Source organism: Drosophila virilis, chromosome 4, assembly GCF_030788295.1.
Source record: "Drosophila virilis strain 15010-1051.87 chromosome 4, Dvir_AGI_RSII-ME, whole genome shotgun sequence".
NCBI classification, from domain to species: Eukaryota; Metazoa; Arthropoda; class Insecta; order Diptera; family Drosophilidae; genus Drosophila; species Drosophila virilis.
In genome coordinates, this window is record NC_091546.1 from 22,435,256 (window position 1) to 22,462,093 (window position 26,838).

A 26,838-nucleotide genomic window follows, 5' to 3' on the forward strand; every position below is an offset into this window, starting at 1 on the left:
CGGACGGCATTTATGTGTCTGGATGGGGAAATGGTATTGTGTTTAGTGTTAAATGGAGCGGAGATTTGTGCAAACGCTTTGGATTCTGTCTAGTTATGACAATGCAAATTCTATCGACAGCTTTGTCCCAAGTATCATGTAATAAATGTTTGTTATCCATGAGATATAGGTTAGATATAGATATAGGTTGGCTAAGAGAATACTACTTGGCTAAGAGAATACTGCACGCAATCGAAAACCTTGTTCTCACTTGCTTTAATTGGACTTGTTAGGCAAGTCATCCTTCGTTTCTATTTTGTTACTTTTCAACTTGAGTAAATATCATAACATTTACTGATTTGTCTTTTTAGAGAAACTATGCTTAGTAAAATCGATAACTTTTATTGTTAATCTTCTTAATCTAGTTGATTGATGTATGCAATCAGAATGCATTAAATATTTGTCACACATGTGTACGCTAAATTTCCCTTTTGAATAAAAGCTGCTTTTGTGAAAAGTGTTGCATAACATAGAAAAACGTGAATCGAAATGTTAGTGTCGAGAGTTGGTGAAGCTCTCGATAACTGTAAAAAATGTAAATTAACTATCGATACGTAACTATCGTTGTATTAGTTAATCTATCGATAAATGATTAATATTTATATTATTCAAGGAAAGTGTGTGTTAAATAGCGAAAGATGTTCAAATCAAAACTAACTGCTCGATAGCTAAATCACTAGAGCTGTTTATCTAAAAACCTCTTAATTAAATTGTTGTAAATTCGCTTTTGTGCTCTTCACATTTACCTTTTAGATCTCCCTTTTATTTATTTTTTTACTTTTGCATTTAGCCTTGATTCTGAATTCTCCATTAAACATCTGCCAGTTGTTTGTTCGCTTGTCTGTCCGCACGTTTTTGTGATTTTCACAATTTAATTGAATTTAATTGATTAAACGTTTTTATTGGACGTCAATGTTGTTGTTGCTGTTGTTGTTGTTCTTGTTGTTGTTGTTGCTGTCAGTTGCCAACTTGTTAAAAGTTTTCGTAGCTCCCATCGCGCGCCGCCGCTCGATGAAAAAGCGAAATAGTTTTTCACACTGCCTTCAAGCAAATTGTGCGATAATTTATTAGCTACGGGCCACGCCCACAACATTTTGTTACATTTGCCCAACTAACGCAGCGGCCCAGCCCCGCTCTCTGACAGTCCATGGTTCTTGTAATTATCTCGCCGAAAGCGACTCGAAGACAAATTAGCACATTTTCTATTCTGACAGAAGCGCGATTTGCGGTCAAATGGATAATTCCGGCGACCCCCTTTAGACCAGCCCCCTCAACCCGTGGCTGGTGACAAGCCAGCCAAATGGAAATTGCAAAGCAAATTATCTGCTAGCAATGTTGTTTGATAAATATCATTAAATATGCAACATTTACACATGTCACAAGTTCATAATTTATGAAACACTCAATAAGCCAACAGCATCCAAGAAGGCCATGAGGCACATACCCTCCAGCCCCTCCTGCCGCTCCACTCCTCGCCCAAGTTGAGCTATGTTCGGCCATCTGGGGAGCAAGTGTCAAAGAATTTTCGTTGCCCCAAAATAACTTGCATAGACTTGTTGTCTCTCTTTTATGCACACTATTTCTATTTCACTCGCTCGCTCTTTCTCTCTCTGTCTGGCAGTGTCAAGTGCATATTTTAGTAGTTGTTGTGCATAACTAAACAGTTTTCATTAACTTAATTGATTTGCCGGTCGTCGAAACCTTTTTGATCACAAAAAACCCATATTTTATTTACCATATAAATATATAAATTTATGTATAAATGCTGGTTATAAAAAAGGCTAATCAATGCTTAAAGTCTTGTGTCAAGCCAAAAATTATACAATATTCCGTTTTATTTAAAGCTAAGCAACGCGCCTAACATTTAGTTTGTGTTAAGTTAACATTATGTTAGGCATTTCAGTGTTTAACAGTATGTTAAATGGCTGGTAAAGCCTCTACATTTTATTAGCATCGAGCTACTCCTTTAACATAATGTTAAGTGCTGTCTAAGTTTTATGGAGATTCAATAAATATTTGTATAGTTGTACTTAATAAAAGCTGTTTATTAACAGCTTTGGTCATCGCTTCTCAATTCAAAGTTCAAAACGACATTCATGATAAAGCCATAAAAATGTGGCCACAAAATGGCTGCCCCTCCCACTCACAAGCATTCATACGTCATCAATACAGTCCAAAAGCAGGCTACAAACAATTGTTAAAGAACCAAAAAAAAACATCGCAAAAAATGGAAAATTGAATGGGCAGCGGCAGCGGGAGTGGGAAGAACAAAATGCAAACGCCGGCCGGGCAAGAGCTAGTGAGAGGGTGTGGAACATATAGAGAAAGAGAGCACGCACACACACCCACACACATAGACACGGACACACGCATAAGGACAGACAAAAGCGCACATGTTGCCAAAGGCTGCCATTGAGATGGAGTTATACAAAAACAGTTAACTGCGTGGAGAGAGCATGTGTGAGTGTGTTAGTTTGAGAGAGCAAGACAGACAAGCACACACAAGCAGCTTCACAAGAGACGCGAACGTCGACGCCGACGCCGACGTCGACGATTACGACGCACGAATAAGTTGTCAAAAACAGCGGCGACGGCAGCAGCGACAGCGGCAAACCCAAAGCGCCAAAAAATGTTGCCAAACTATCAAAGTGAACTTTTCGTTTGTGCAAAGCGAACGGAGTGAGGAGGAGGAGGTTTTTTTTATAATATAGATTACACACACACACAAGCAACACATATGCAATGAAGGAGGAAAAGCAACTAGGTAAAAATAAATAAAAATAAAATAAAATAGAGTAAATGCACAGACAATGTGTGTTTGTCAGAAAGATAGAAACAGAGAAAGAGAGAGGGCAGTAGAGCAGCGACTAGATAAAAGAATATAAAACTCTGACTAAACTTTTGGATACATTTATTTCAAATGTAGCCAAGGCAACAAAAACACAACAAAAACACAACAAAAACATTCCTGAATAAAGTTCACTGAGCCAGCTTGCAAAGTTTAGCAAGCACTGCACATGAAACCGTTTTTGTATACTCTCTAGCAATTAGTTGGCAATTTAAAGTTGACAAACCACAGTGGCTGTTAAACTGTGGCTTGCACAACAATTTTAAGAGAGCGCGGCTCATCAGAAGATCACAGAATTAGCGGACTCTTGGAAAGAGAGAGAGAGCATTCTATATTTTTGTTTACTTGCAGCACTTATTTTACTTTGACAAATTTGTAATTTTAATTATATTTTCAAATTGAAGAAATATGTTAACATATTATTACTAGTGTTTAGAGATATTTAAACTGTTAAACAACATGTTTATGTTGCTAGTCTCAGCAAAATGTTGCTAAGGCTGGTAGCCAAAGCCAACAAGAGAAGTTATCATTTTTTTGTATGACCATTTAAATAGTTTTAGCTTAATTTAACTTAAATTCAAGCAGTTGCTTAGATACATTTTCTATTTATGTGCTTAGCACACTTGCTACTTTTGAATTTTTCTTTTTTCATGGATTTTTCCCATGGCTCATTTCCAAAGCCAACAAATTGCTTACAAAATTTGTATGCAGATGAAAAGTTTTTCACTTGATAAGCTGCTTAGGGCTGCGGCTAGGACACGCCCAAACTGCTCAAAAACGCAGCAACAAATATTTATGTATATTTAAAAAAATTCAGCTGCAAAACAATTTTATATCCTGCTTCTATTTTTTTTTTTGTTTTGCCTAAATTACTTCAAAGTCGTTTTTGGTCTTAAAAATGATTATTTTATGAATTTGCACTTCATCAGACGCCGACGGCGGCGGCAGCAGGCCACAGGATCTGTTGCAGGACCTTGCACAAAATGACGTTGGTTAACCGCAGGCCGCTGCCGGCAGCCAGTTGTGGCTTGAATTAGTGGGCGTGGCGGTTGGGTTTGAGCCCAGCAAACACGTGGCCCTTAAAGTTGCCAAGCGTAGAGCCTCGTCTACATTTAGTCGGGCCAATTTAAGGCCAGTTGCTGCTGGGCAAGCTTTTAGCCGTGTGTTTGTTTTTTTTTTTTGATTTTAGGCCAGTTCTCGAAGGACATGCCGCGGCCGCAATTTAGCTAAAAGAGGCCACAGGACCACAAAGAAAATATATGTATATAAAGAAAGAAACAACTATTGCGAGGCATTGCAGCAAATTTTTCATGCAATTTTATTAATGGAATTTTTATGTTGCAGCTTATGCATTTTCTTTTGCTGCAGCTGCTGCTACTTGCTCTATTTTGTTCTGTATTTTCTTTAAAAAATTTTTCCAAATTTGTAGCAAGGAAATGAGCTGAAAAGGGGAAAATCGAAAGAAAAGCAGCGAAAGCGCAGAAGCTGTGCGTGGCTAGTGCATTTGCTTGCAGCGTATTATTGAGTTGGGGACTTTGTGGACGACTAACCCACATCAATTTAAGTTAAATCCCAAAAACTATTATCATTTTAATCAAATCAAGCCGCAAGGCAACAACTAAAACGACAACAAGATTAGAGAACAGCAGAAAGCAGAAGGCAATACACGCAGGAATAGCAAAAAGCAGGAAGTGGCAATAAAAAACCAACTGTAGCTGGAAAACTGACGCGACTAGGAAAAACCCCTGTATGCAATGTTCACAATAAAAAAGCCATACAAAAAGTAGATTATGCAGCGATATTGAAGAACTAAGCGTATTACACTCCTATAAGATATTGAGCCACGAGTAAAACACGCTTGCTTTTTCAGTATCTATCAATATCAATAATATCTTAAATATAACTATGTAAGTAAACAGGTGTCGAAAAAAGTATTCTAAACATCTGACGAACAGTCGATAAGCGTCTGAAGATCTTTAGCTTATTTAAATGCAACTTTCGGCAGTTTACAACACTGTTTTGCTCTCGGCAATTGTCGACTGTTTGCTCTAAAATCTGATGTAAACTTGACTTTTCCCCGTTGCTTATCAGCAAAATGTCGACATCGTTTACATGCATATATATGTACAGGGTATACAGAAACGAAATGGAAAATTATTGTAGGGCAAAAGGAAATGAGAAAGCGGAACGCGTTAAAGCCAGGGGAAGAGCAGAACAAACATAAAGTGACCAAGCCAGCGAACGGCAAGCGCGGGGTTCCTGGACAGCAAAAGCACTGACAGGACGACGTTAACTAGGCGAAACGGGAGCTGAATGTGGGCAGAGCGGAGGAGGGTGTGGAGCAGGTGAGAAACGAGGAGGCGGAGGCGACGGCTCGTTAAAAGCAAACGTCAGGTGAAAAGCGGGCTGGGAAATGTGTAGCAAAAAGAGTGGCAAGAAAAACGCAGTGCAGTTTTCATTTTTTTTTTTTTTTTATGATATTTTTCTTTGGCTTAAACATTTGTCGGGGTGTTGCATACTTTATGGCGGCGTTGCTGTTAATGAAGCAGGAAATATGCGTCAGCATCAATATGTAGCACAGGCGGGCATAAAAGATGAAGCACGAAGACGAGAAAGAGGCAGAGAAGCAGGAGAGAAAATGAGGATATGACAGGATGTTGAAGCCAAGTCGAACAGGTGCAACGGCGGCGCCGGCAGTTGCGTTAGATAAGCGCCGTATGCAGATAATAGATAAGTGCCAGGTAAAGCAACTTGACATACAACCTGAGCGAGCGGCAGCATCAGCTTTAACAGATCCCGTCAAGTGTGTGTGCATATGAAATTGATTGCAACTGCAACTGATTGCCAGTCGAGGCGCATTTGCTGCGATTACAGCCAACGGCTAAAGCGAAAATAATCCAGCATCAAATTAACTTTAAACACTTTCCAAACCAAGCCGCAACCATTTAACTATGTTTGTAGTTGGCTTAAGGAGCGCTAGTTTATGCCAGAAGCATACAGATTGTATTCCAATTGGAATTTAAACACATACTCACGTATGTTTCCTGTTAAGTTCTATACTTGGAGTACGTTTAATTTTTAAGTTGTTTATGAAATGCTTAAAACTCCAACATAAATTTAAAAATTAAAACATAAATGTAAAAAACATATGCATTCCTCTAACTCGTGATTGAATGAATCCCTTTGACAAGCTAAGCTTCAAATTTATATTGGATTAGCAATTTTTACTTCATCTAGTGTTGCAATGTAAAATTGAAATTGAATTATGAAAAGTAACCCTTATCCCTTTTTGCCACTTAACTGTGCAAAATTGCCACATTTGCAACGCACTCGAAAACGTGCAACAAATTGTTGTGTAAATTGCATTTGTTCTACAATTAAATACATGACAAACTTTTCATGTAAACAAACCCACACACACACACGTACAAATTTGTTGGTAAAAGTCAGCACAAAGCCAACCAAAGGTATGTTAATTAATTAAAATATAAAATAAAAATCGAGACTGAATGTTCAAGGATCGTCCGTTCTGTTTGCTTTCACTTCAAATTAAATAAATATAAATATATGTTTATGGTGTGCGTATTGCTCTTTGCCTTTTTAGCATACATAAAGGAAAAAATAATAAGCGAAACATTAATTAATATTAATGGATTGTATTAAAGTTGAAAAACTGTAACATATTTCGCATAACAGCATGTTAACAGCAAAAGAATAACAGAAAATGTTAATGCAAAGTTGAGAAACGTCAATTGGATGTATTTTATGTAAAGAAGAAATACTTTTAATTTATTGTTTTAATTTTGTTGTTTAATATATTGAATGCTTTTCAAGTTCGCTTAAACCTTTGGAAAATAATTTAAGTTGAAAACAACTGCAATTATTGAAGGCAGGCCCCATCTGTGATTCCAGATTGATTTTACACACACGACTCAATGCTAAACTACTCAAAATAATTAAATAAATTTCAAGCACAGAGAGAGAGTCAATGAATAAGGGAAAGGGAGAGGGAGGAGCGTCAACTATATGGTCGCACGTTTAAGGAAATAAATTAACTAGACACAAAACATAGAGACTCGACTCAACTTAGGTCGCAATTGGAGTCGAGTCGCTGGCGCATTTTGCTGAAAGAAAGTTTAATGAGTGCCATAAAATTTGTTGACTCTCTGCACACCGCGACAGTCGGAAAGACAGGCAAACAGACAGACAGAGAGACAGATAGACAGAGAAAGAGAGAGGGAGAGACAGACAGGAGGACAGGGAAAGGAACTTGGTTTAGAACTGTGGCTATCGTCGTTAGTCTATGGCGCCCATTTGATAATAAATCCTGTACCCATGTATACAGACACAAACACACAGACACACAGACAGACTCACAGAGAGACAGACAGAGGGACGGAAGGACAGTCAGAGTAAAACCAGCAAGTGGCAGCTTGGGCAAATCCACCCACACATGCTTACACTTTTGTTTATGCACTGGCCCCACAAGCATTGCTGCTAGAGATGAGCGCGTGTCGTGTCACGAAGGCGCTCGTGCTTTGAGAATCTACGTATTCATAATAGATATACAATTTTCACTTTCTCTCTGAGAATTGAGCTTTCGATCATTTTTAATTTTATTTTAGATAATTTCTTAAACTTTTATAAAATTGTTTATCTGAAATGATGGAAGTTATCTTATGCTCTCATCGATAGCAGGAAAGAAAAAATCCTTTTTATTTTATCTTAATCGTTTTCTTTGAAATTATCGAAAGATAATAAAGTTATAGGTAATTAACGAACACACATTTTTATATTTTAAACTCTTTGTGAGATAAATTGTAAAATATCTTAATAAACTTTAGACACTGAACGGGAAAATGAGTTCGTATCTCAAGTGCTATTGTAAGTCGCAGGCCACAATGTCCAATATTCGATTTTACACAATTTTCAATTTATTTTTATATAGCTAAATATGATTATTTTTATTTAAACTAACGATTTTAGATTATAAATTTAACCCCATGATTTGTATGCATTTATTGATTGGGATTTTTTATTTGTTTTTGTTATTATACAATTTTCTTAAATATTCATTCTAAATATTGCGAATATGAAGTTTTTTTCTATGTTTTGCGTTTGCATAAAAAAAAAAAACAAAATTTTAAAATATATTATATGCAGTTTTTGAAATATTATAATTTTGAAATTTTTGTGATATTTATTTGTACAATTTTTTAAGAATTTTTTTTTAGATTATTTCTAGCTTGAATTCGTGTAATTTTTAATTACTATTTTGCACAGTTACCTTGCTCTCTAGCTAGGTATCTGAACTCTCACTCTTGCACGCTCTGAATCGCTGTCTCTCTCGCACTCTCTCTCTCTCGCACTTTCTCTCTCTCTCTGTCTTGTGGTCTGTGAAGCTCCTTCGTCCAGCACTTGGCGGCTTAGCGCGTCTGGCTGACTTTCAGTAGCGCTGCCTGCTGCTGCTCGTGTGCCTTGGCATAGTTGGCATTGGGGAGTTAAGTAGACTTTTGTGTTATAAATTAGGCGTGCCGATGTGCATGAAGTCGTTCTCATCGTCATCGTCGTCGCCTGCCTTTTGCTTTTCCTTCACGCACACACACTTGCACACACTCGCACACATCCTTTTCTATACTGGCAGAGCCTGAGATTGTCTTGGTCGCTTTTCAGTTGCCCTAGTGCTTACGGCTCGGTAGTTAGTCTAAATATGCATATGAATATGAAATTAGTCGCATGTGTTGTCCGTGTCCTTGTGTCCGCTTGTGTGTCCTGTGACTACTCCCAGAATTGAATTGAATTGAATTTTGTATGCCGAGGCAGCTTGTGTCGGCCCCTTTTGGTAAAAAGGATTCTCATGCGCAATTTAATGTTTGTACAAGTTGTTAAATGATTCATGATGAGCCACAGGAAAATGCCCTGAAAAACTCGCCTATTCCTTTATTCGGCATGCAAATCAAACCTTGAATTTTACAGCAATTCGCTTTCAAAATCTCCTTCAACACAATCTGGCCGGAATTAACAACATTTCGACCTTATGCTTCATTTACTTTTCTTTAAGTTGCATCTTTGAAGGCTTTGATTTAATTTAGATGAGAAACTAAGTAAATCGACCGATAGACAGTTATTAAAGTATAAAACAAGCAAACCTTTCGGCTCAAAATCTTAACCAAAAGCTGATTTAAATGTTAATAGAATGGCAAACACTGAGAAAAACAAAAGAAGAAAAATAAGTTTGCACAACATGGCGAATTTTCTTAAACTTTTTGCATACATGTCTGCCGAGTCGTGGGTAAAGTGTTGCAAGCAGGCATGCGGAGGGTCGAGTGTGCAAGGGGGTGGGGGAAGGGGGCGATAGTATTGGTAACGAGAGGCGCAGCATATTTGCATAAAATTCATAACATGTGCCCCAGTCCGGGCCTCGAAGCGGAGGAGCCTCTGTGGCCTGTGCCGGCCGGCTTCTACTGCGAACATCAGGCTAAGGATCGGGCAGGGGGGTGGCGAGGTGGGGCGAGAAGCAGCTCCCTAAAGTAGGCAACGAACGAGCGAACGGTAAACAGCTGCGCCACGTCGTCATCATATTTGCTGTCCCCTCCACCAACTCTGTTCGTGCCACACCATTTTCCTGCAAAAAAAATAAATAAAATAAAATGAAACCCAAAAGTAAATAAATAGGCATTGTCGAGAGTGGGGAGGGGAGGGGCGGGTTCGTTTTGGGTAGAAAACATAAAAATTGAAAATGTTTAAGGCCCCAAGCGTTTGCCAAGGCGTTTTTTTTTTTTGTCCAATATCTTTTTCCTTCTGTTCTTAACTGCGAGTATGTGCTGAAGCATCAGCAAACTTTTGTTATCAATAAGAAACATGATTAATTTACAAAGTGAGCAAAGAAGTTTACATTCAAGACCACAAATTCGAACTTGATTGCATTTTGAATATATCAGTTATACTTTGCTGAAAGTTTAATTGATAAAGATTTACAATTTACTATCTCTATTCTTTTATAAAGCGGCCTTCTATGCGATTCTCAAAAAATCATGTATGCCTAAAAGAATGTTGAGCTTTACCTTTCCTTTGGACTTGCACTTGGTTTTGCCTGTATGCCTCTCTCTCGCTTTGTCTCTAATTATGATTCTTTTGTATGTCACGAATTGTTTAACTTTTAAACATTTCACTAAACTTTAATCAACACGTTTTCTCACTTAATATTATAATTAATGTTTGATCGGCTTAAATTGCAAGCAGCTGCTTTTATTCACTAGCACAAATCAAAAAGTTTTCATTTCCATGTCAGCTGTGAAAATTTCCACCCTCCTAACAGTATGCCGGCCGACTCCTTGGCGTATGCAATACAATTTTATTTATGACAAAAAATGTACTTTTTATTTATGTGGAATGAAAAACGTGTCAGTTAAATTAATTTTCTGGTCACAGGACATCAGACGCACAATGTTGACCCTTTTACAGCTGTGCAAGGCGAGAACGGGGTGCAATGGGAGCGGGCGCTGAGGGTGCTGCCACAAATCTGCTGTGTTTTTGGGATGTTTTTATGCTTTTGCTGCTGCTGCTGCTGCTGCTGTTAAAATTTATTTGTCTTATAAATTTTGTTAGCATCTCAACTGAAGAGCCAAAAGCCGAGGACCAGCATTTAATTATTTTATTTCTCTGGCTAGATGGACAATCCGCACAGTGCTCGCAAATAGTTTATGCACACAAGCAAAATGAATGAAGACAAGTCGGCAACAGACAAACAGACGGGCAAAAAGCTTGACAAAGTTTTTGTTGTTCCTTTTTTTCTATTTTTCGGTGGACGGCTGTTGCCTAATTTATATATTGTTGCTGCCTGTTGTGGGTGACGCGCTCTCTTTCCCTCTCTTTAACTGTGTGCTGTGTGCGTGTGCTACAATAATTTGTCTTTGGTCTACTGTTTGATTTTTCGTTTGCTATTTTATTGAATGGGAAATTAATGTGTTTTCTGACTAAAAATGTATTGAAATATTTTCTAGTATATAATAAAAAAGAAATCCTCAATCTAAATCTCCCTACAAACTTGCCACTTAGAAGTGCAATTACCCAAAATGTATTCGAGCTCAATTTTAATGGTTCCGTTAACACTCACTCAATTCACTCTCTTAGTTGCACTAAGATGCCATCTGCCGGCGCTTAAGCCATTGCCTAAAAGCGTGGCCTCTCCTCTCTTTCTCTCTCTTCCGCTGTTCTGCTCAGTGTTGTTGTTTGTTGTTGTTTGGAAAGTGGCTCAGCGTATAATCCCTGCATGTGTGCAGCTGTGTGCATACATATGCGAGTGTGTAAGTGACCGTGGATGTCGTCTCTTCTTTAACAAGATGTCCGTGTAACGGTGCCCGTCTGGCTGTGCTTGTCTTTGCCGTTATGTATGTTAATGCGAGGTATATTCTTCTAATTGCTTAAGGTGTATTATTATTTTAAAAAGTTTCTGTTAGTTTTTAAGTATTCTGCAGTACTCACATAATATTAATTTGCAATTGTTTTTGTCTGTTTGTTTTTTTACAGGTACTGCAACTTCAAATTTGTTACACAAACTACACACACACAAAGCAATAAAAAGACTTACATGTAATCAAAATAACAAGAACAAATGTAACCAAAATCGGCATTTATACTGAAAAGGCTGTTAAAAACAAAAAAACAAAAAAACAAAAAAAAAAAAACAAATCGTTCATAAATTTTTTTACTTAAACGCAACGAACTAACAAAATAGACACGCCAAGTGCTTCCAAAACTGTATAAAAGGCCGGTGCCTGCAACAGAAAGAGAGAAAGAGAGAGAGAGAGAGAGAAAGAGAGCGAAGATAGAGACACATACACACACGCACACACACTGAGAGCAACAGCAGCAGCTTTGACAGCGAGCCGCAAATGATAGCGAAAATGTTGCGGCCACACACAAGGGCAGCAACAACAGCAACAACAACAACAGCAACAACAGCAACAACAACAACAAGAAAGGCAAACACAGCACAGAAAGAAATTCAAGAGAGCAACAACAAACAATACAAATCGCCGCGACGCCGCTTCTGCCATCACAAGGGCAAAATCACAACGATAACATAGGCGCGTCAAAGCAACAGAAAGAGAGTGAGAGAGAGAGCATTGGGAGAGCGAAAGAACGAGCGCGACAAACTTTTACAAACACTTTCTGTTTAACCCTATACGCACACACACACACACACACACACACACCAGTTCACATACATAAACGTTTTTTTTTCTCGGTTTTTGTTGTCTCTGTGTGTGTGTTCATGTTTTTGCTTGTTTGCGTGTTGTGTTCGCGGCGCCGGCGAATTTAATTAACAAAAAAAAAAAAAGAATTTGTATGAAGCGCGCGTTATGGCACAACAGCAACAACAACAACACCAGCAGCAGCAACACCATCAACAGCAACAACAGCAGCTGCAGCAGCAACAACAACTACTGCAGTACAATAACAATTCGTACAACCTGAATTATAAGTAAGTTTTGAGAGTCATTGCGTTGCGCTGTGTGTTCAAGCCTGAAACCCCCCTCCCCCCTCCCCCCCCCACACACTCACCCCCTTCCTCCGCACCACACACTCATTGCGCATTTGTTTGTTACTATGTGTGTGTGTGTGTATGTTTTAGCATGCGCCCAAAAATGTTTTATTTTATTAACAAAAGCACATGCAAAATTCTTGCCAAAGCAAAAGCAAATATTTAAATTAAACAACTGTCGCGTTTACACCACACACACACACACACACACACACACACACACACACACACACACACATGCACGCACGCGCACTCACACGCACACAATCCATGTTTTCCCTCTCCTCCAATTTGATTCGCAATCAGATATTTTGTTTACATGCTCATCAAACCGTGCTGGTGTGCATGTCAAACTGTTTACGCCTAACAGAGCTGAAAGCCTTTAAATACCTGCACGTGCAATATTGCCATGGGCAGTTTACAGAGCACGAGAACTTTATTGAATCCAATTAGTTTTAGTTCTTAAATGCTGCCAGTTTAAAAATATGTAAAAGCGACCTCCTTGTTAAAAATATATTTATGGCTATTTAAAATGTCTACAAATATATTTTGAATTATATTTCATCCTTTTCCAAATATGAAACAATTTTTAATAATTTCAACAGTGTTAATTAAATCAATTAAATGAAAGTAGATTGATGAAACTAAAATGTTTACCGCTAGTAATTATTATCAGTGTTGTAAATGTTGTTATAGTGGATATTTTTCATCCTTAGACACTTCTAACATTTCTATAAATTTAAATAAGTCAATTTAATTATACTACATTCAGAAAAATTTCTATTGGAAAAAAAGTGAATTTACGTTGCGAATTAATAGTTGGGGTGATAAACCACTTAAAGAAAACATTGCCTAATTAATAAAAATATGAAAAAAACTAACAATACTCGCTGCAAGCACAATGCATGCCCAACTGTTTACATAGCACCCGCAGCGCAGCGTAGCGCATGTCAAACTGCTGTCAACTGCTGCATTACACGCCAAGCCATGTTTGTTGTTGTTCTTCCCGTTGTTGTTGTTGTCAATGTTGTCGATGTTGTCGATGTTGTCGATGTTGTTGTTCATGTTGTTGCCTGTCATGTTTGTTTGTTATTTATAATTGTGTAACCAATTCATATTGTTGTTACGTTAAGAAAGTCGTAAAGTCCTTAACTTTAATATCTATTTTTTCACTCCTCTTGCACTTTGTTGCAACCTTGCAGCATGGAGGATCCCGAACGGCGCAAAAGACGCGAGCGCGAAAAATATGAACGCCAACAGGGCATTCAGAGCGACGATCGAGAGACTAGTCTATTTGGGGAGCCGCGTCGCCTCAATCCCAACGAGGGTGACCCGGAAATTACCGCCGCACTGGGTGACTTCGTTGATGCCCGGGACTATATGAATGCTTCCACGGTGGGCATCTATAGGCAGGCGCCGGGTGCGTCAAATGCGCGACTGCAGGCGCTGCCGAAGGGTTTTGGCAGCGCCACCACCTCCTTCTCCTCATCATCATCAGCATCTGCTTCCTCATCCGCCTCGGTGCCTGGCCAGCTGCCCACATCACAGCAACAGCAGCAGCAGCAACAGCAGCAGCAGCAGCAACACTATCAACAGCAGCAGCGGGCGCCTACCTATCTGAAGCAGGCGGATAATAAGCCGCCCTATAATGGGCGTGGCGGCTATCCTGGTCAGCCCATGAAGAACGACATACCGTCGAGTAGCGGCATGGCGCCGCCACGTGGCCCGCCCAGATCCTCATCGTCGTCCTCCTCCAGCAATAACAACTCGTCCAGCGTCTCAAACAATGCCACAGCGGCACCGACGTCAGCGTCAACGTCATCGCCCCTCGGCCCGCCCATGTCCACGCAAATGCCAAATGGCCGCGAAAAGTCCTTCCTGGGGCCACCGGCGCCGGCGCTGCCCAATGGCGGACGTTTTGTACCGCCATCGGCCAGCGGCAAGCGACCCAGCAGCACCGCAGGACTCCAGCCACCGCCACCAGAGGTAAGTCCAATAAGAGCTGAGAAAGTTGAATTTAACATCAAAAAATAGCTATCGATAAATATAATAACTAGTTATTGTTAGTAAGAAAAATACTTAGGCAAAAGAATTATTAAATCTTTTTAATATATTTGTACTTAGAAGTTGGTTTAATTGAGATGAAAGGAAGAACTTGCTATTAATATAAAAAAAAAAATCACCAAAAAAATGTTCTTCAATTTAAAAAAAATACATTTAACAATATTCTTTAGTAAGCAAAATCAAAGAAAAACCTTTAAAAGCGACAGAAAAAGTTTTATGAAAAGACAACTTTTTTGCGTATGGTATTACATATATTTATTTAGGTGTATTTCTTAGTCGTTTTATATTTAAATTCTTTATATTTTTCATTGGTATAATTAACAATTTGAGCGGAATTGCCTAATGTCTAACATTCCCTTGTTATTCTCCATCTCTCTCAGAATCATATTAACAAAATAATCACCGAAATGACCAACAATTATCGCGTGACGCCGCTGACATCGATTGCGGCAACGCCGCATGCGCCAATGCGCGAGAACTACAACCTGAACGGGCCCAATAAGTTTAAATATGCATTTGATGCGGTGGATCCCATCGGTCCCCTCAATTCCCCGCCGGCGGCAGGCGCCTCCTCGCTGATGACGCCGCTGTTGGCGCCCATAGCGCCCATTACATCGCCCATTGCCCCGCTGTTGACGACGCCCCCGCAGGCCAGCCAGCTGCCGCTGCCACTGCCACCCATGGCGGGTGCCACAACGGTGCCCCCCTCCATGGCCATGGGCGCCGTTGCGCCCATGCAGCAGCTGACGCCGACGCCGCCAAAGGCGTCGCCCACGCCGCCAGTGATAAAGCCTCTCAAAACGGAAAAGAATCATTCGCTGGAAAAGCAGGACTCGTGGTAAGTAAAACGGGTCTAACTAGAGGATCCCCAAAGCGATTATCAAAATTTGATAAGTAGAGAATGCTCAAAATTAATGGAAAATTCGGAAAATAATTGGGAAAACGAATTATATTGAATTCAATGGCAAAGATATTTATATAAAAAATCTATAAATGATTGATACGAAAAACTGAATTGCAAGCTTACAAAGCAAGGACACATGTCCTTCTGCTAGGTGTTACATAATAATGTCCTGTGTATTACATTGTAATTAGCCAGAACCCTTACATATTTAAACAACTGTCCTTCGACTTTGCTTTTACGTGCATTCCCTAAACTGAGGCTAGAACTCAAGTTTCCACTCTACTTCCGAGTATTTTTGAGTACGCAAATAATTTAAAACCTGCTGGCAACTGAAAAATCTGAATGACAAATTTACAAAAAACCACTGTAGATTGTATAGACAAACATTTAATCAATCAAATAGTTTCTTGAATTTAATCAATATTTATTTATAATTAACATTATTTCAGCCTTGAGAATGATCTAGAGCTATCCGAATCCGATGATGAACGCAAAAAGGATAGGTGAGCAACAGTTTGACAAGCACTACAGGGTATACACAATATAACGCTTCCACTCTCTCTCTCTCTCTCTCTCTCTCTCTTTCTCTTGCTCTGCCTCCCCCCAGCCGATCCGCTGGCAACAGCAGCAACAGTTCCGAATCGGATTCCAGCGAATCGGGCAGCGAGGCCAGCAGCAAAGGTGATCCACAGCAGCAGCAACAACAACAGCAGCAACATTTGTTGCACCAGCAGCAACAACATCAACAGCAACAGTTGCTGCTGCAGCAGCAACAGCAACAGCGTCTGGCAGCCACCGCCAATGGCAGCAAAAAGAAATACAGCCAAACGATAATTGCAAGCGGAGCGAATACAATCAGCGGCCTGCTCACCTCCAGCGGCCTGGGCGGAACTGGTGCCGGGCCTGGTGGTGCAGTCAATTCGACTGGCAGCGCGGCCGGTGGCGTTGGCAGCGGCAGCGGCAGCACCGGCGGTGGCTCCAGCAGCTCCGGCATGGGCACCATGAGCAGCTCCAACTCGTCGAACAAGACGCCCTCGCCAACGGACAGCAATCGCTGGCATCTGAGCCGCTTCTTTCCCAAGCCAGCGAATCAGACAGCCGCCGAGAGCGTCTCCCCGGGCGTGGCCAATGCCATGGGCAATGTGAGCATGAAGGTGCCCGGCATATTGCCGGGCGGTGCACAGATTATACCCGAGTCCATTGACGTGACCACGGCCATTGTCAAGAATGAGAAGCTGCACGACGACTCGCGGCACATGGACGATGACGAGGATGAGCAGGCAGACCAACAGCACCAGCAGCAGCAGCAGCGCTACGGTGTCGGCCTGAGCGTGACCGTCAAAAAGGAGCAGCTGGAGCAACAGCAACAGCAGCAGCAGCAGCAACAGTTGCTGTTGCAACAGCAGCAGCTGACGGCGGAGCAGCTAGCGCTGGCCGGCGCTTTGCCAAAAAACCAAATCAAACGCGAGTCGCGTCTGTCCGATTCCGGCAGCGGCAGCAGCGGCAGCGGCAGCAGCAGCTCCGACAGCGCCGGCGGCAGCAGCGAGGTGTTGCCGATGCCGGGACCAGGTGAAACTCTGCAAATACCTGGCGTGCCGGCGGCCATTACCACAGTGATGCGCGTACCGCCAGCAACACAGCACAAGGCGCAGCCCAACAGCGTCACGTTGACGCCAATCGGGCCGCTGCCGGCCTCACCAAAGCCGCGCCAAAAGAAGCCACGCAAGAAGAAAATGTCGGCAGCAACGGCGCCGCCGCTGGACTCCAGCGATGAGGACGAGCCAGCGAATAGCAATAAGAAGCATGCGCTCGAGCTGGCAGCAACAGCAGCAGCTGCTGCCGCCAACGCAGCAGCAGCATCGGTGATGCCTGTGGCAGCAGCAGCAGCAGCAGCCGCGGCGCCAGCTATTAAGAAGGGGCGCGGCAGGCCACGCAAACAGGCGCAGCAGCAGCAACAGCAACTGCAGCTGCAGCAGCAGCAGCAGCAGAGCGGCAACTTGAGCAGCGCCTCGGCGAGCAGCTCCCAGGCCAAGGGACCAACGCTGACGGCGGCAAAGAAACCGCTGGCCAAAGGCACCGCCAGCAGCAGCAGCAGCAGCGGCACGGCAGCAACAGTTGCTGCTGGCAGCCGCAAGCGTGAGCACAGCAGCAACAGCAGCTCCAATGGCAACACGCCCACCAAAAAGCCCAATGCAGCAATGGCAGCAGCAGCAGCTGCCGCTGCAGCAGCAGCAGCAGCAGCCATAGCTGTGCGCGCGGCCAGCAGCAGCGACGAGGATAGCAGCAGCAGCAGCTGCAGCAGCACCAAGTCGAGCAACAGCAACAGCAGCAGCAGCGGCAGCGACACCGACATACCCACAGCAGCGCCAGCTGTGACAACAGCAGCAGCAGTGGCTGCGGCAGCAGCACAAAATCCCGCCAAAAAGCGTATTGTGAAAATTAACAAAGTGGGCGTGGCCAGCAGCAAGGCAAAGCGTCGCTTCAGCCTAGGCAACAGCAGCAACAGCAGCAGCAGCGAAACCGAAGAGCAACAGCAACAGTTTTTGCAGCAGCAGCAACAACAGCAGCAGCAAAAGCAACAATTGCAGCAGCAGCAGCAGCAGCAGCCACAACAGCAACAACTGCAGCAACATCATCAGCTGCAGCAGCAGCAGCAGCAGCAATTGCTGCAGGGACACTTTGCGCCCGAGCTGCCACTGCAAACGCTCAAGCAGTCCGCGCAGCAACGTCTCAGCAGCAGCGATTGCAGCAGCAGCGCGAGCAGCGACAGCAGCAGCAACAGCAGCGCCAGCAGCAGCAGCGATGAGGACGATGCCCATCGCAGTGGCAAGCGCAAGAGTGATAAAAAGAAGATATGCACGCTGACGCGTATCTTCAATCCCAAAGAGGGCGGCGCCAAGAAGCAGGGTCAGGTCGTTATCATTGATCAGTCCGAGGAGCAGCTGCAGCAGCAACAACAGCAACAACAGCAACAGCAGCAACAGCAGCAACAGCAGCAGCAGCAACAACAACAGCAGCAGCAGCAGCAAGCCAAAGAGCTTAAGCCGCGGGCCACGCCCACACAGCTGCTGGGCGCCACATTGGCATCACCGGCACGCACCACCACACCACATCTGACTTCGCTCATGTGCAAAATCGATCTGAGCAAGCTGGCGCGTGTGCCGCCCGAATGGTATCAGAATAGCTACAGACTATATGCAGCCGATGGCAGCCAACAACAACAGCACCACCAGCAACAGCAGCAGCAGCATCACCAGCACCACCACTCGCATTCGCATACGCACTCGCACCACCCGCCGCACCACCACCAGCCGGAGAGACTGAAGACGCAGCAGAACGGCCATCTGAGCAGCCGTTCCGCGGAGGGCGCCCGCACGCCCAAGGAACTGCAACAGATCTATGCGCCCAATGGCTATGTGGGTGGTGCGCTGGGTGGTGCAGCTGGGGCAGCGGCTGGCAACAAGCTGCTTGGCGGCGTCAAGCATGAGCACGGCGTTAAGCCCGAGCCGGAGCTGGATGCCGGCTATGAGGCCAAGTATAAGCCGAACAGCGTCAAGCAGGAGTTCATGCTCAAGCAGGAGTTGCCCGCGCGTCGACGCAAACGCAGCTCCAGCTCCAGCTCGAGCCCGTACAAGGAGAAGAAGCGAAAAAAGGAAAAGGCCGAACAGCTTAGCAAGGAGCTGCTGCCGGTGCCGGTGCTGCTGCCCGCCAACAATCACGAGCGATTATCGCGCGACAAACTCGAGCTGCTGCTGCAGCAGCAGGAGAACTCCGCCAATGCCAGCCCCAACAAGCTGCAGCAGCAAAACGCGCGACAATTGCCCCTGTCCCAATCACAGCTGCAACACCAACACCAACACCAACACCAACTCCAGCAGCAACAGTCACAGTCAACAGCAACGGGCCATGCAATTGCCTCAACCACATCAGCAACAGTTGCCACGGCATCCACCCAACTGCCCACCACCTGCAGCGAAGCGGTGCAAACGACGCCGCCACCGGCGGCCCCGCCACCAGCGCCTCGTCTCATCTATCGCTCCCACTTCGACAACGAGGAGGAGCATGCCAGCGACGACCACAGGTGAGTAACAGCGCCAACTATTTCTCTACCCGATTCCATTGATTAACTGAATTGAAGAAGGTCATTTGTAACAATGTACTCTCGAGTAGAGCGCAATAATTAAGAGCTAATTATGATAATATTTAAAAATGTTCATCATTGAAAAGGATACAAATGACAATACTACTAATTAGCACGTTCCATTCCACTTGCATTCGTAATGAAAGCTGATTGCATAAAATGAAGATTAATAAAAAAAATACCTGCTTGTTGCAAACTTCTGAAAAACCTTCTTTGAGAATGATCAAAATGACAAGTAGTAAAATTCCTTTGAAAGCTCTTTTCTATTCTACTTCACTCCAATTGCCATTCATATTGATACAAAGGACAAAAGTTAATATAAATGATGAAAGATTCTGAAATGACAGATAATTCCACAGAATGAAGTATCTATATAAATGACAAATTAAATGACATAATACATACATATTGTACATTTGTAAAGAAAATGCGATAAAAATGGCAATTTGTAGAATTTGACTATGGAATTATTTTTGACATTTAGACAGTTCCTTTCCTGGTTCAACATTCGAAATGGCACGAATGACATGCAGTGGAATGCAGCTGGTATCAAAACAATTAATACGATTGAATCCAATAGAAATATACTTTTACAGATATTTGAAAAGATAAAATGAACAAGATTTCCTTTTTTAACTTTACTTTCAAAATTATAAATGTCACGAATGTGACTGGCATCAAATAAATACGATTGAATAGATATATATATATATATATATTTGATTATAACAAACGAGCGAAATTTTAATATTCCATTATTGTTTTTTTTTGCAGGAAAAACGATCTATTGCTGCAGGAGGCAATCAGAAGAAAGCGCGCAGCTGATTCGGAGCGTGACTCGTTTAATCAAATGACGCTTTACCTGGAGGCAATTGTCTATTTCCTGCTAACCGCCGATGCCATGGAACGCTGCAACATGGAGGCCACATGGACCATGTACAAGGACACCCTGTCGCTAATTAAGTGAGTAAAGTGTGATGCACATCGTACAAAATTTCAAGCAGTTATGAACCTTTTTTTAGTTTTATTTTATTTATTTAATGCATGCATATGTTTATTAATATATATTTATATTTAACAATATATTTCATGTTTCTGTTTCAGATACATTTCCTCTAAGAATCGACCGTATCAACAGTTAACAAATGGAAAGCACGAATCGCACAACATTGTGGCCATACTCAGGTGAGTTTTCCCTCATGGAATATATATAGCAAAATACCAATTTGAAGCTAATGCTTGCTCCGAAATCTCTGCTTTTATAGTTTACGCTGCCAATCGCTGATATCCTTAAAGCTTTACAAATTGCGACGTGCCAATTGTCGCGCAACAATAGCCAGCTGCTCGGAATTCTTTCGCTCCGGCAGGGGGGATATATTGAATGGCAATACGCCGTCCTCCATATCACCATCGAACTCAGTGGGCTCACAGGTAATACAAATAAATATAATTGAAGTGTAATACAAATATAATCTATATATATATATGCAATGAATTTATTTTAGGGCTCCGGTTCGAATACGCCGCCTGGCAAAATAGTGCCTCAAGACATACACAATCAGCTATGCAAGCAGAATGAGTATCTCACCTATGTGAACAGCGCTCATGAGCTGTGGGATCAAGCCGATCGATTGGTGCGCACCGGCAATCATATAGGTAATCTTCATATCAATCTATATATATATATATATATATATATAAAACTGGTTAAAAAACCGACTGACTAACCGACTGTTGATCAACGCCAACGCAAAAATTCTTGATAATTAATCTTCCTTGAATTTTCGCAAAGTTCTGCCTGTTTTTCTTTTTTTATATTTTATTTGATCAGTTTCTGAATCACTATCTATCTATATGAAAAGAAATTGGGGGAAATCAATCTGCTTAATGTCAAGTGAACAGATCATAATTTAGGTTTTGCTGCAAAAAATTAATAATTTTTATGATAAATAACATTTGGGGGGAAATTTACGATGCGTCAATTGGGCTCTCACCCTCGAATAGTTTAGATCCTTGGTAATAAATATTCAATATTATTTATATATAATTCAAGCTTAATCCATAGTAGAGACAAACCATTTTAAACACATGCAAATATTTTCAGACTTTATACGCAAACTGGATCACGAGAATGGGCCTTTGACGCTGCATAGCACCATGCATGAGGTGTTTCGGTATGTGCAGGCGGGCCTTAAGACGCTACGCGATGCTGTCTCGTATCCTCAGTCTCAGTAGCAATAACTTTAGCCTCAACAACGAGACCAACAGCAACAGCAACAGAAACACCAACAACAACCGCAACAACAACAACAACAACAAGAACATTATCATCACCACCAAACGTGTCTAAATGAAAGTCAGGCCAAACTAGCAACTATTATTATTATAATTATAATTATTATATTGTATACTAGCAGCAGCAACAGCTATAAATTTAGTTGTTTAGCTTATGAAACCTTCCAACAACAACAACACCAACAAAATCAACAACAACAACAACTACAAGAACAACAACTACAAGAACATCAGCAAAATGTTTGTTAATAATTTCTAGTTACTCCTTTTTATACATAAACAATATGCACACCATTTACTTATTTCCTTACGCTCAGTTTTCAATTGGTTTCTTCATTCTTATTAAGCAATTTAAGCTTTATATTTATGCCTAGTTTTAGTTGATATTACCACACATACACACACATTATCAAAATCAAGTTATTTTATATATATATATATGTTTTCTAGATTGTAGGTAAAGAAAAGAAAAAAATATGGCGCCCAAACAAACTTTAGTTGAATTTTGTTTTCGTTTACGCATAAAATAAAAATGGCTTTTTAATATTTAAGTTAGTTAATTTCTCCTTGTCGTTTGCACATATATCTATGTATCTGCATATATATATATATATTTATATATTTATATGTATACATATACATATATATATATATATATTCTCGCTGGCCAAAATGTTAATGCGCCTGAAAACAATAACAATAGCAACAAAACTCGAAAACTCTTTATTGTATATAAGCAAGAACCAACAACAATTAAGCAGAAAAACAAAAAAAAAACGTTCTTAAAATCTTAACATAAGTATGGTTTTTATTAAATTAATTTAAATGCAAATTTTTACTGTTTCGTAACTTTAAATTGAGTTAAAAACAAACAAAAACAAAAACACGCTATTTTATATAGTTATATTAATACATTATTAATTATGTTTATAATATATTATTGATTTTAAAAGTAAATTTTTAAAAGAAAGCAATCACGTTTTTAGAACAACAATTTATGAACGAGAGATATATATAATTATATTGATATTTATATATATATATACATATATATATATATATTTATATGTATGTCTCACATATATATGCAAAGTTTTTTCATTTTGTTTCATTTTGTTGTACTTTCTGTTTTTCTTTTTGTTTAAGTTTTTGCGGTGCCTCGAGACTCACAAAACAGACGCGACAACTAATAGTGCATTAGTAGTTATTAAACGAGTTCAAATTAAAAACAAAAACAAAAAATAAAATTAATCGAAATAAAAAAAAAACTCACCTTCTCCAACCGCCCCCGTCTTCTTCCAGCCTACACAAAGCGCAGCAATTAATAAAAATGTTAACTCGCCTCCTACAAACGTTCCCGTCTCCTCCCAGCCCTCATACAAACCGAAATCAACAATTCACATACATTGTACATATATCGGAAATATACATACATAAATATATAAATATATTTTTAATATGCCAAAAAGCAAAGCGAAAATCAAGTTATAGTCAATAAGCTGAAATTCGTATTAAAAAAACATAAAACAAAAAAAAAACAAAAGAAAAACAACAAATGCAATAAACTAATTCTAAGTCGTTGATGACACGCAGCAAATGGGCAGCACTATTGTGCCTAATTGGCAGCACTTTGGCGTTAGCGAAACGAAAAAAAAAACAAGCAAAACGTAATCGAAGCAAGGCGAAGCAAAGCGCAGCGAAAACTCAAAAATCAAAGCGAAAAACGTAACGAAAAACAAACTAAGAAAACGGTAAGCAAAAGCAAAAATTTAATAAACATATATATATATATATATACATAGATATATAATGTACTTATACAATATGTGGTTCTGGGGAAACAAAGCATTAACTTTCAAAAATGAAACCATAACGTTTAATGTTAGTCAAATTTTAAGTTACCACTTAACAACACTGCAAAAACCAGAGTTCGGCCAGACGAATTTTCAAATACCCTTGCAGACGGGCTTTTAACAAATCGCTCCTATGGCAGCTACTTATATATATATACATATATAAATAAATACAGATATTGTATTTGTGATTCTCGATTCGGAAATGCAATTCATAACTAGATATACTTCAACTTAACGACCATTAGTTACACTAACCGATCTGTTTCCTTTAGAAACTGTTGCGTAAGGCGTGACAAAAGAGGCATAACCTCTGCAAGGGTATCGCAGAACACGAAATACACAAATCGAGAACATTAACAAAATGAAATATCGTAGTGCGCAATTTTATTGTGCGATATGTGCAACATTAATTGTAATTATTCAAAATTATACATGCCCATATATATACATGTATGCATGCACCTGTGTGTATGTGTGTATGTATGTGCATATGTATTGTTAAAATTTCCAGCGCTGTAAATAAAAAGCAACTTAACGAACACAATTACGTACACACACACACACACACACACACACACACAGACATAGACGCATACACACGTACATTTGCATATGTATATCGATAAATACATATATATACATTCACATTTACATGCATATATAAACATATATATATATATATATATATTTTTATATATATACAACTAAAAGAAAAACCATGAATTATAGTTAAATTTTTTCAAACGGCAACAACAACAAGCAGCAATCTTGCAATAAATATTACAAATAATAAATTTAAAAATCATTAAAAAAAGAAAAGAAAAAAAATATAACAAAAAGAAGAAGAAAACAACAAGACGAAACGAAAATGCGCCTAGACGATTTAAGAAGCGAAGCATAGTTAATAATTATATTTTGTTAAGCGTTATTGTAGTGCAAAATATAAGCAAAACGAACCGTAAAAAACCAACAGAATTAAGTTTTAAGCTGGACAAAAAACAAAATAACAACAAAAACAAAAAAAAAAAAAAGGGAAGAAAACGAGAAACAGCAACAGCAAAATCAACAATTGATAACAAAACGAAATTGTTCATTAACATAGTAAAGGTAACAAATGATACATATATAAGTAATAAAAAAATATATATTATATATTTTGTACAAATGACAAAACGAGTAAAAAACAAAACAACAACCGCAGCAGCAAAAACCAAGTACACTTATTAAAGTTTAAGCAACAAAACAAAACAAAACAAAACAAAAACAACAAACAAGAACAACAACCAATTTAATATGCAATTACCGTAACAGTAGTTGATAAATCAAAATAAAAAACCAAAATTGTAACATTTAAAAGATGCCGTTTAATTATTTTCAATTGCGCGCGCAGCAGGTTTTACATTGTTGTCGCCACACCGCAACCTCACTTGCGGCGAACTCGTTTGGACTCAACGAAATCATGCTAAACTTAACAGAACTGAGCGAATTTTACAGCCGCTGTTAAGATTAACATTAAACAAAACAGCGGCAGCTTTTAAGCAATTTGCTGTAATTCTAATTAATATCTATAAATTGTTATTGTTTAAATGCCAAATATTTGTTGCAATTCTTTAAATATGTTTTTTATTTATATATAATATGTTTATATACACGTATGTTAAGCAAATTGTCGGCGCTGCTTATTGCAGAAAAATAACCGTTTCCTGTGCTGTAAAGCGCCGCTGGCAAACTTTAACACTTTTCAGCACTTGCTTTCTTGTAGTTTTGCCGTGTGCTTGTGGCGCAGCTTGTTTAAACATTTTGTAATTTTTTTTTTCCTATATTTGTTTTGTTTTTGTTACTGTGCTTAACTTTTCTTATCAAGTTTGATTAAACAATAAGGCGGAAGTTTAAGGCACAGTCAAAGCGCAGCGAAACAACAAGAAAAACACCTGCAAGAATTCGCGTGCACATTTGTTGTTTGCGCGCCATTTTGATTTCAAGCTGTGCACGTGTCTCGCTTGTTTTGTTTTTGTGTGCAGCATGGAACAAAAAAGACGAGCAAATGCTGAGAACCAAAATTCGGCTGCAGCGAATTATCAAAGCAAAACTCAACGTCGCAGGCGCCAGCGACAGAATCAAAAACGTCGCGCCGAGGAAAAGCTATGTGAAACCTGCTGCCGTCAGTCGCAGTCCGTCGATGGCAGCGCCAAATTGGAAAAGGACGTGCAGAACGAGAGAGCTGCCAAAAAGAGCGCGCGGCGCAGCAAGCGGCGCAGTCGCAAGCGCAGAACGAAAGCAAACGCGCTGGCGCAAAGACGCGCATCCGAAGCTGCTGAACTGGAAGCGATAATACGGCATAATCCAACACCCCTCTCCTCGTTGAACAACTCGTTCGGCTCGGCGGAGTCGACGTTGGAAAAGCCGCTGATATTTGATTTTGCCGAATTGCTGCGTTCGCCGGCCGAGCAGCATATCAAAGCAGAGCCAAAGCAGCAGCAGCTGAATGCAGCCGAAGCCTGCAGCGAGAGCGCACAGTGGGTAGCCGATATTAAGAAGCAACTTTCCAGCAACCAACTGACGTCAGCTCAATTGCCTGGCATGCAACCCTGGTCCCCGTTACCCAAACAGTCGTCCATACAGGTCGCACAGTGGGCAAACAAAGATGCCAATCAGACAGAAGTCCCGCAATATCGGGCCCAACAGTGGGCAGACGATAAAGTCTATGAGCAGCAGCCTGCATTGAATTCCAATCATCAGTCGTGGATCCCGGAGAATCCATTTGCGCAAGTACCCAATTGGCATTGGGTTCAACATTTTGAACAAGCTACAGCCCTGGCAGAGCAGTGGCACCACTGTAGCGCACAGTGGCCCGCTGTCAATAGCGCGCCGTACATGGCTGCTGCTCAGGACGAGACGGCTAATTATCATGGAAGCGTTTATTATATGGAAACAAACACCTACACGCAGTGTACGCTTAACAATAACAACCACGCACAACAACAACAACAACAACAACAACAACAACAACAACAATATCAGCATACGAGTGGCGTTCAGTGCTTTAAGAGATGCCGTGTAGCACAGTATCCAGACACTGTTCAGCCCGCACATCAGTTTCAGGAGCAGCAGCAATATCTGACGTACTGGAATCAGCTAGCGTAA

General features: G+C 40.7%; 2 protein-coding genes across 7 annotated transcripts in view; both read left to right on the top strand.

The window, feature by feature from the left end:
• lilli (AF4/FMR2 family member lilliputian) overlaps positions 1 to 22,733 on the top strand; it is a 92,698-nt gene extending 69,965 nt beyond the window's left edge. For 5 of the 6 annotated variants that reach the window (XM_070208958.1, XM_070208959.1, XM_070208960.1 and 2 more), the window contains exons 3-12: positions 11,417 to 12,374; positions 13,637 to 14,420; positions 14,879 to 15,336; positions 15,852 to 15,905; positions 16,010 to 19,483; positions 20,318 to 20,506; positions 20,648 to 20,728; positions 20,809 to 20,974; positions 21,049 to 21,199; positions 21,648 to 22,733. In XM_070208958.1, the coding sequence (XP_070065059.1) occupies positions 12,253 to 12,374; positions 13,637 to 14,420; positions 14,879 to 15,336; positions 15,852 to 15,905; positions 16,010 to 19,483; positions 20,318 to 20,506; positions 20,648 to 20,728; positions 20,809 to 20,974; positions 21,049 to 21,199; positions 21,648 to 21,778 (5,610 nt within the window). In that variant the 5' untranslated portion in view covers positions 11,417 to 12,252 and the 3' untranslated portion in view covers positions 21,779 to 22,733. The remainder of the gene's footprint in view (positions 1 to 11,416; positions 12,375 to 13,636; positions 14,421 to 14,878; positions 15,337 to 15,851; positions 15,906 to 16,009; positions 19,484 to 20,317; positions 20,507 to 20,647; positions 20,729 to 20,808; positions 20,975 to 21,048; positions 21,200 to 21,647) is intronic. The other variant, XM_070208963.1, reaches the window with a different exon arrangement.
• A 2,983-nt stretch (positions 22,734 to 25,716) lies between these two features.
• Positions 25,717 to 26,838, top strand: LOC138911207 (putative cyclin-dependent serine/threonine-protein kinase DDB_G0272797/DDB_G0274007). Its single transcript, XM_070208950.1, has one exon. It carries the CDS (start codon positions 25,717 to 25,719, stop codon positions 26,836 to 26,838), a length of 1,122 nt encoding a protein of 373 aa, XP_070065051.1.